The sequence below is a fragment of the Xiphophorus maculatus genome, chromosome 20 (genome assembly GCF_002775205.1).
Source record: "Xiphophorus maculatus strain JP 163 A chromosome 20, X_maculatus-5.0-male, whole genome shotgun sequence".
NCBI classification, from domain to species: Eukaryota; Metazoa; Chordata; class Actinopteri; order Cyprinodontiformes; family Poeciliidae; genus Xiphophorus; species Xiphophorus maculatus.
In genome coordinates, this window is record NC_036462.1 from 20,204,573 (window position 1) to 20,215,039 (window position 10,467).

General features: G+C 39.4%; 1 protein-coding gene across 1 annotated transcript; it reads right to left on the reverse strand.

Moving 5' to 3' along the window:
* Positions 1 to 1,149: 1,149 nt before the first annotated feature.
* On the reverse strand, positions 1,150 to 5,383 carry tatdn2 (TatD DNase domain containing 2). The gene is made up of 5 exons (XM_023325442.1): positions 5,070 to 5,383; positions 3,485 to 4,414; positions 3,249 to 3,376; positions 2,603 to 2,786; positions 1,150 to 1,737 (listed from the first exon to the last, which is right to left on the reverse strand). The coding sequence occupies exons 1-5, from the start codon at positions 5,355 to 5,357 to the stop codon at positions 1,597 to 1,599; spliced, it is 1,671 nt and encodes a 556-aa protein (XP_023181210.1). The 5' UTR covers positions 5,358 to 5,383; the 3' UTR covers positions 1,150 to 1,596.
* Between the last annotated feature and the right edge of the window lie 5,084 nt (positions 5,384 to 10,467).

The following is a 10,467-nucleotide window of genomic DNA, read 5'->3' on the forward strand; positions in this document are numbered from 1 at the left end:
GACGCGTTACATAAAGGTACAAAGCAACTTTTAAAATCAGTTTTATGTTCAGGCAAAAGAAGCCGAAGAATATCTTCAAACTCATTTCCATTTCTGACCATATTAAGATTTTGAATGTCCTCAAAGGGATGCATGTGGCAGGGTTTATTAAAATAATCCCTTTAAAACTCTTAAAATATTATAAACTTCTCTGAAACAAATATTTAGCAATTAAGTAATTTGGTGCAACACAATTGAAACTGACTTGATAAAGTTAGATTTAGGCACTCATGATATCTTGAGGTTTTATTTTTGTGGCCCTCTATTCTCTTCCTTCCACTCCCCAAATATCTACTGTGTTCATTTATCACATAAAAACTTAAATTATGTTAAAGTTTGGGATTGTAATACAAAAATGTGGCAGTAAAAGGTCTGTAAATATTTTTTGCCAAGCACTGTAGCTTTTTAGGTTGAGGAAAATTTTAGAAAATCTTGTGTACACCCATATCTCTAATTCAGGATAATGCAGCTGAATGAATATTTAGCGTTAATTTGATTCAGGGGAGCTCTAGCTTTATCCATTCAGTCAAATAAATTTTAACAGCTTCCAGGATTTTATTCTGCACTTTATCTTGAAAGTGTAGTGCTGCTATTCACTGTTTGTTTGTTTTTTTCTTATATAAAAAGTCAGACAAAACCACCAGAGTCAAGAACATGAATTTCTCTAACATTGGTAACAAACTTTTGTTTCAGATTTTGGTAACCGGGTCACAGACTGCTCCGATGTCCGTGCGGAAGCCTTCAGCAAAGTGTGCTCTGACCTACATTCCCCTCAAACAGTTCTTATTAGGAACACGAACAAATGGAGGATGTATGTATTTGAACATATCTCTTCTCAAACCTGATGCACAAGAAAAAGACCTTCCATTATTACCCCTCTTGAATGGCAAGCCAACCTTGAGAAGAATCAGACATGACTAATCGTGTTGAAAACAAAAAGCACTTAGGGCCAACTGTGTGGGATGAAGAAGAGGAGGTTTTAAAAGCAGACTAATGGACCGTCCATACAGGCGCCTCCATCTTCACTCATGCTCAACTCCGAACGTGCTTGCTTCATCACACGCTCGATCATGACTAATTCAAGTAAAAACACGCCTGAGAACTGAATCACTCTTAAAAGGCTTTTAATGCATCTCCGCCACATTAAACCAAACTACACTGCACAGCAAGCGGACGACATAAACATGCAGACATATTAGAACAAATAATATTCGGCTCCATGCAAAAAAAGAAAACTTAAAACTGCTTTGGAATTAATTTGCGTAAACGATGACATAAAATACAACCAGGCGAGGCGCATACAGTGTCTCATGTGTTTGTCTTTTTTCTTAAAACATTTCTTATTCACTAGATCCAAAGATGAGTATTTCACTTTAAAAAATAAAAATAAAAATAAATTGCTTCTTCAAACTCCAACATGTGAGCTTGTTGGGTTGATAACTTTAAAACAAAAATCAGCGCAGGGTGTTTCATTAGCAGAAGAACACATTGAGGATTGACCATACCGTTTTTTCTTGGGGTTTTTTTCGTGTTTTTAAGCGTCGACCTGTGGAAGAATCAAATGCCGTAAAGCAGAGCAGTGTTGTTTCGGATGGTGCTGAGCACCGTGGCCTCATCTTCCCCCTTCAGCCAGCTCAGCTCATGTAGCGTATGGATGCCCATTCCTGGGTGAGAAAACCGGCACACATCTTTGCTAACCTGAGGGAACGGAGAACCAAGCAGATGAAAACAGTAACAGTGAAATAAAGGGTGACTGGTGCAGGAGAACCTCTGCATTGTGGGGGATAGTGTGGAAATCCACCACAGCACATCAACAAAACACCTTACTAAAATAATAACTTTATTATTTTAGTGCCCTGTATAGCCTGCCTGCATGGTAAGGAGGCAATTTAGCCATTTGTTTCAGGTGTGTGAATTAAAAGATTCATAAATTTGTCAGCTTGAGGCCATGCAGTGAGGACAAAACAGCTTTAAGAAGCTTTCGTTGTATAGACACAAAGATAAAACCGGATCATTTTAGCACTTTGTGCCTGTTGCTTTGCTCTCCAAGGAGGAAACGCCACATTTGAGTTTTTAATAGTTTGGATAGCTCATATTGTTTTAATTTTTCTTGAATACGATGTTAAAAAATCATTAGAAATGTTACAGTTACCATTCTAACCTGTATTTTTCATTGCTATGTACAGGTTTGCATGATTTTCTATCTTACACAGACCTAGTTCAGGAAGACCCAGCTCTATCAGAGAGTTTATGTTAAAGGTAGTTTAATTTTGCTTTACTTAACATTTTCTTCCAACCTTAAAGTTTTTTGTCCAGCATTTCTTCACTGAACAGCTGTGTACCTTCTCTCCTCATAAGGAAAAGCAGGGGAAAAAAAATTTAACTCGTTTGACGCTAAATCTGCAAACGAAAAGCTAAAACCAAATTAGGACTTAAAGGTTTTAAGTGCGAGAGTCGATCCTCAACACGGAGCGCTGAAATTAGTAACAGAAATGTCTGAAAGCACGGATCATAAATGTTCCTTTTTATTTTTTAGACTCCTTAATTCTCAGAGTAGACATACCTGTCTTGGCAGAAAATACGGTGCATCCGTCTCCAGGACGATGCGGTCCAGAGGGATCTGGCGAACTGCGTCTCGGGCTTCCCTGGCCCTGGTGTAGGTGATCAGAGCTGTGAAGCCCACATACAGGTTGGGGAACTCTGTCAGGAAAGGCTCGATCACAGAATAACTGTTTGTGAAACAGTGTCTGGAAAACACAAGCGTGTTCAAGAGATTTCTCGTGTCAAATGCACATGGAGAGACATTCAAATTCAGAGCAGTACTTCAGATTTTACAGCTGAAATGTGCAAACTTTAATATTTTAAGGAATACTAGATGAAAGGAATTTAGCGAAATAGTTATCAAGTCTTGAACATTTATATTCAGACCAACAGGTTGCAAGAACAGTTTGGACAGGTTGACATGACTGAAAGGGGAGAGGTGGAAACAATCTCTCTAATCCTGTTTTTCTTATTAAAGGAAACAGGATTGAACTGCTATGGCTTTCTCCTCCTTATCTTAGAACGTCTTTGCTAAAATACATTCTATTTTAGCAGAATTAGTCAAGTAAAAGTGGAAAGGAATTGAATGGTAATTGATAAACAGATGCAGAAACAAAATAATGTCTGAAATATAGATGGCTAGAGTGAATTTAAGGAGGCTCCCTCACCTGTGAATCTTGTAATCTCTGGGCACACACTTTTTCATGATCTCCAGCAGGTCGTCATCTGCGTCCCGGCAGTGGATCACCAGAGGTTTCTGCATGGCCACGGCCAAACGCAGCTGACGCTCAAACACCTTTCCAGAGAAGAGTCACTCTGCACATTAGAGAAACTAATCTACACGATTTATCACAAGTTTGGGGCAACAACTGTTTTGCTGCGGAGAACGTAACTTAGAGCTTACTTGTTTTTGCCTTGAAGAGTCAGTAGAGTTTTTGTGGGAATAATCCAGGCCCATTTCACCAAACGCCACCGCTTTTGGATGCCTCATTGCCATTAGTATGTTGTTTTCCTGAGTGTTTGAGTAGCCTTTGGCGAAATGCGGGTGGCAGCCAAATGCCCCCCACACCATGTCCTCAGAAAGCAAACCTTCCCACAGGGCCTCCTTCACCATGATGTGCGGGTTGCAGAAGTCTGTAATGCAGCCTTGAAACTCGGGACTGAAGCTGCTTCTGTAGGTCTGCCTGAAGCGACCGAACGTCCCTCTGAAGCCCAGCTTTCCGTAGAGCATGTCCAGATGACAATGTGTGTCGATGAAGCCAGCCCGGACGTTGCGGTCAGGGTAGTTGGTCCACAGAGGGTCAGCCCCCAAGGACAACCTTCTGGCGGATGTGGAGCTGTCCGATACGGAGGATGGAGGGAAACGCATAGAAGGGAAACAGTCACTTCGTCTCCGTGGCGCTGCAGAGGTCACGGAGAGGTTAGATAATCTTTCAACAGAACAAAGCGGCAAAGAAAATGGATCCGATGAATTGGCCTTGACAGATGACGGGAAATTCTGGAGTTCAGCTCTGAGAGGATTTAGAGGCTCCAAGTCTGGTTGTTTTGGCTGCTTGAATGAAATATAAACAGTCCTCTTCTCTGGCAATAAATATGACTGTGTGTCGTCTGCAGCTGTCTGCACAGTTCCAGTGTTTTCGATAGACGGTAAAAAAGAAGCCGAAGACGGTGAAGTTAAAGCAATCCAATTCTGCAGGCTATCCTGTTGCGTGGAAAAACCAGAGTCTGACATGAACTCCAACTGAGGGACTGGCAGTCTGCTGTCTTCAACCTCAGCCTCATCCTCAGAAACAAAGGATTTCCCATGGGGGGGGGTTTCCAGAAAAACCAGCTCCTGAATCAAATAAAACACCGGTGTCACTTCTTCATGAAATTCTCACAAATTAGATCAAATCTATCACATTTTCTACTGATGAGTTCCTGAGTTTTCACATTTAGTCAAGTTACAGCCACAAACCTTCATTTATTTTATTTGGATTTTATGTGTTGGAACAACTCGTTGGGGACAACACTGGAGCAGCTGCACAGCTCAGGTGAGAAAATATGTTTTTATATTAGCCTGGACCCCATAAACCTGGGCTTTGTAGAAGAATTTACAGAGTTTCATCCAGGTGAAGCCAAATCTAAGCATTTGATGAGTTTTGGGTAGAACATACGTACAGATAAAGGTTTTTTTTGTATCTTAAACACACAGTGCTTATATATTTTGGCTTAATTGCTGCTTTCAGTTTGTTGTTCTTTCAGTAAATTGCCTTTTTATAAGTCGGTGTGCTCCAGTTAACAATTAATCAAGTACTAAATTAGTTGACAGTTGTTGCAGGACTTGACTAATCACAGTTAATCTGATTAATCCTTCAGCCCTAGTTGTAAATAATTTGACAATGTGATGTTATTCAACTACAAAGTAAAAAAACTGAGCTAATACACCACTGCATAGTTATTTGTTATTCAAAAATATAAGACAGGTTTCCTGGAAACAGCAGACTTACCCTTGAATATGGTTTTGACTCTGGGCTGTAACTTTGTGATTGTGTGTTCTCAAACACCCGAACAGGAGTGCTGTGATCCTCACTGAGGGACTCAACATCCTCGTACTCTCCAGGACTCCTCACGAAGCCGATCCTATCCACATTGCTGTCAGAAGGCTCAGCACTTTGGCCTACAGTCTGTGCAGGAACAGATTCCAGGGGTAAAGAGCCACTCTCGGCCGCGGGGCTGGGGACTCCGGTTGAGCTAAGCCTCGTTCTTGTCTTGCCAATAGCTGCAATCAGCGCCATCCGGCAGATAGCCTTTGACCCCTCCTCCGGTGTCCTCTCTTTCTTCTTCAAGATGAAAGAATGATGTGAAGCTGGCAAAACATGTTGACTTGTTGGACATTCGTCTTGCTGGCGTAATTTTGCTGAAGGTGGACTCTGAGCAAAATAAAAATAAAGCTAACTTGTTTTGTGTTTGTAATCAGACTGAAATCAATCTCATCTTCTTTATTAGAAACGCAAACCTAAACATCCAAAAAAAAAAATAAGGATCACAATTAAAAGTCAAGCACAACACAGCAGTGAATCATTACCTTAATACTTTTAAAAGTCTCAGAATTTTTCCTGGAGAGTTTTCTCAGCTTGGCTTTGCCTGCAGATGGCGCACTTTCACAGAGCGTCTCTGCTTTTCTCTTGGGCGTGTCCAGACTCAGAGCTCCAAGGCGCTCCGACCCTGGAGAGTCACTGAGGGGGAAAGCACTTGACTCTCCATGGCCTGGCTTACTGCGGTCAGAAGGAGTACTGGAGCTAGCGTTGCTCTGACCGGCTTCTCTGGGTAGCGTGGCAGCAGTCTGTATCCACTTGAAGGACACCTTCTTTCTGGCGCTGTCCATGTCCTACAGCGGATGCTAAACAAAAAGGGAACAGAGCTTTGAACTTCACATTATAAACACTTTGGAAAATATTCTGGAACTCTTAGCAATCTCAAATGAATTGGAGGTACATTGGAGGAACTGTTGTTTTCATTAAAAAAAATTAAAAAGAGTAACCACATATTTTAAGATTGAAGATGGCTCAGGTATAGATAAGATAAGTGAACCAGAGCCTCCTTTGATAATTTTCTTGCTGCAATGTGATTGATGACTATTAATTGGAAAATTAAATAAAGAGTCCCTGATAGGTATTTGTTTTACCACCTCATGTTGTCAACCTACCTAGAAGGGGACCTATACAAATAAAATGTTGCATTAGTCATCTTTTTTTCTAAAAAGATTTGTTTGTATACATGCACATTTAATAAATTACAATGCCACATATCCTTACACACTATTTACGTGGGAAGGTTCTCAGATGGGAGCATTTAGAGATTATATATTTCTGTTTCAGATTTACGAATCCCAAAATGTTTTGCGAGACTATTTTAGCATGATTTATATTCCATATCTCCTACGTCTTTTTCACGACCATGTGCATCTTTAATCTGATCTAGTGTAAAAACTGCAATAGTTACACTTCAAATCGGACTAGATTATTCTACAGCAATAGATGAATATTTAAAACCCAGTTGTGAAACTTTTATTTGATTTGAGAAATATTAACAAATGGACATTTTTCGTGCTTTTTTTTTTTTTCTGGATCTGGACCATATTAGTCCAGCTCAAAAACAACAATACTTTGAAAATAGACTGTTTCAGCTTTTAAACTGAAGCAAATCAAGTACGTTCTGAATACATACACGGAAAAATGAGGTGAAATCGCCCTTTAGCAGTTTCCCGGATCAAAACCTACAACCTAAAGTTGTACGTTACAACCTCAGAGCAATAAAAACAAAGATCTAGATGCGAATTAGCGCCTTCATTTTTAGCTAAACTTCCTTAACCGCTTCATACGATTAGCAATTAAAGGGTTCGAGCTGAAAACCACCGGAATTTATCCCATTATTGCTGCAGGTTGAGACTTAATTATTACGCGCTCTTATATGACACCATTTGTGGATTTGGCTCCATTTAGAAACGGTGAGTTTAATTACCTCTTCGTGGCGACAGAAATGATTTGAACTGGGCGGGAGGTCAACGAACGTTGGCGGATTGCCTTACCGGTCTGCTGCCGTCTAGACTAGCAAAATGGAAACTTCGTTAGAGAAAGAAAAACTTTAGATGTCGTATTTGCTCAAAAAAATATTTTAAAACGAACTTCTACACGGAGACAATTTTACTAAAAAGCTTAGTTTGAACCCGCATACGTAATCAAGTAACCAAATCTCGCGAGAACACATGTACCCGTGAGCATTTTTTAAATTCTTTTTTTTCTATTTTCCTCAATCTAAAAAAAAAAATGGCCGTTTATATTTAATTAAGACAAAATATAATCGGTGTGGGGCTTTAAAAGTAACATTTATTCTTCACTTCAGATTAAATGTTTCAAGTACGAAAGCAGATATTTGATCATTTCTAAGCAAAACAAAGTGAGATCATAACGTGTCAAGTCAGTCAGGAATTGCGGTTTTCTTTTTACTCTTCTATAAATGCAAGATTTGCTATGTATTAACTTAACATTGTTACTTTGACATAATTTCCTACCTGAAAAGTGAATCTGAAGCTCCGCCTTAGTTACCACAGACCTCTTTCATTCTCTTGTCAATGTTCTTCCTTCCACATCCTCTTGAGATTAAATAAACGGCCATGCTTTGTTAGATTTCCACTTTCAGATGATGGACTGAACAGCACCCTGCAACATATTGTTTTAAGATAACATTGCTATAAACCTTTCCACTACTTCTGGTAGCTGTTCAACCTTCACAGGACAGCTACATTTTTACAGATTGATTGCAGCTGGACTCCTTTCATTAAATAACTTTCTTTTTAGATTGAGTGCCTAATCTACGTCTCCCATATGAGTTTATGCATGTGTTTGGTTGTTTGTTCTAGGGTTTACGTCAGGGACCTGCAAGCAGAGGCGAGACAATAAATTTATGTATCTATCACACTTTATAAAGTTGAACTATTCCCTTATTATTAGCAACATCATTATAGAAAAATATATTTAAAAGAATAAAGACTATTACAACACATGCCAAAAGAAAAGTTCACATTTTATTTCTTTTAGAAGGTGGTAAGAAGTGGGTCAAAACTGACTTTTTAGTCTTTATAACACACAACTAAAGCTGACAGGTTTTATTCATTTGGTCTAGTCAGGGGCGCATCTACATATTTTTGAGGTGGATGCGAACATCATCGTTTTAGGCTAGCTTAAGAAAAACTGAATATTTACAAGTCTCTTGCTGATACACTTACATTTCTTACCTTCTGTCTTTCAACCACTTTGAAAAGCTTTTCTTCGTCTCTCCAACATCTTTATCCTTCCCCCTCTTCCGTTTTCTGTTTTGGGCCCCGGAGTTTTTTCTGCGCCCCATCTTTAGCTCCCTGTTGTTGAGGCATTACTACAAATTTAAAAGAAAACAAAACGCGCCTCAGCCGCTGCCCAAGCTGCCTGTATGGGAGGGGGGCGCCTAATCAGTGCTGTTCCTCTGTTATTGATCATTTCATACACAAACAGCTGTTAAGTACATAAAATGCTGACTATATAAAAAATAAATTCCCCACATCGTTTTTGTCTATGCGCCACCTTTTGCGCCACTGGCTACAACACCTGCAAGTTGTCGGGAGGTTCGGCGTGCAAGCCAGCATGTGGAGGGGTTTAAATAAATTAGAAGATTGTCTAAAAGTTTTATTTGAATACTTGAGTTAGAAAAAGTAAACTCATTTATATATTTGATTTATGTAATACGTTAGTTTTATTATCTTGACAAAATGTTGAAGGGTTCGCCACAAAGCTCTGTATGCAAGCGTGTTAATGGAAAGTTGAGTGGAAGAAAGAAAGTGTGGTAGGACAATGTGCACATCTGTCTAGGACAATCACAGTTTTGTCAGGATTGTGAAACGAAGCCCAGTAAAGAATTTGGGAGAGATTCAGAAGGTGTAGACAACCACTGGAGTCTCAAGAGACATACAAAGTTAAATTCAATTTGAATTCAAGAATACATTATTGATCCTAAAATTAAGTAAAATATGGTTAAATATCATGTTATTCAAGGTTCTTCAAATGGTTGTTAGGAAGGATCTCTTGTAGCAGTCTGCATTACAGCAAACTTGATGAAGCCTCTGACTGAAGACTCTTAGTCGTAAAGTAATCTGACAACATCATGAGCGTCATACTTGTGATATAAAGTTGCCCAGTTGCCTTTATAGATGAAAATACAGTTTGACTTTAATTTGGGAATTAAGGTCCCAGAACCTAAAGGAAAAGTGTGGAGGCACAGAATCGACCGTGCTTGAAGTCCAGTGTGAAGTTTATTCCACAGTCAGAGAGGATTTGGACAGCAACGTTCATGTCCACTTTGTTTTTATCAAATATAAAGTCAGCAAAGCATCTACCAGGGAATTTACTGCACTGCTGTCAGCTTAGTCCACTTTATAATTCAACCAGGTCAAATTCATCCAAACCAGTTTTTGTCTGGTTTGGTCTAAATTCAGTTTAAATCAATTCAATTCATTTGAACAAAAAATACTTAGATTCAGATCCAGTCACAATTTTAGTTCATCACTGTTACAAACTGATTAGTAGATATAAATTAAGCCCATCTGATTATTGATTTACCAACAATTTCTACATCTAAAGCACGGGGCGACTGTGGTGGAGAACAACTCCCTTTCAACAGGAAGGAACAGCAGTATGAGCGTTGTGACTGTACTGTGATCGGCTGAGGGTTGAGAGGACAGAGCAGACAGAAGCACAGGTCCAGGATTACAGTCAGAGCCGTAGGCGTAGGAACCGGGGAGAACTGGAGGGGACATTATAGTACCCTAGACCGTTACTTGGTCTCTGACACTAACGACAATAAACGCAGGTAATATACTTGAAAACAAGGTAAAAACATTGTCCGTTAGAGTGGATGAAAAATGTTTAGATACTTAAATAGCACATTTTTACAAGAAAAATGTCTAGCATAAGCTAAAGCTAATGTTAGCCACAAAGTTTAAAGAAAGTAAAACTCACCTTCGTATCTGTGTATAACGAGGCGAACATGTTAAAACCGTTCTCCAGCTTATTGTCGGGGCTTCGGATCGATGTTCATCATTAATTGTTACCTTGGACAAGCCCTGCAGACGCCCAGTGTAAAGAGCCTTTTTCAATAGATCGGAAAAGATTGAGCCGCTTTGCCCCGAACGCGGAAGCTGAGGTGCAAAGAGCCCAACAGTTCAGAGTTTCTCATAAATCCTCTATTGTCACTATTTAAATATCATATTCATTGTTCCAGGTAGGGGAAGCCATGCTTTGCTGCATTTTACAATGAACTTAAGTTTTATATCCAGACTATCAAAGACAGAAAATAGCTATTAAAACAATTGAACTC

Coding starts and splice junctions, on each gene's coding strand:
- tatdn2 (XM_023325442.1), bottom strand. CDS start 5,357: ATGGCGCTGATTGCAGCTATTGGCAAGACAAGAACGAGGCTTAGCTCA. Junction 3,377..3,484: donor ACTCTTCAAGGCAAAAACAA/GTAAGCTCTAAG, acceptor TTCTCTGGAAAG/GTGTTTGAGCGTCAGCTGCG. Junction 1,738..2,602: donor CGTATTTTCTGCCAAGACAG/GTATGTCTACTC, acceptor CCGTTCCCTCAG/GTTAGCAAAGATGTGTGCCG.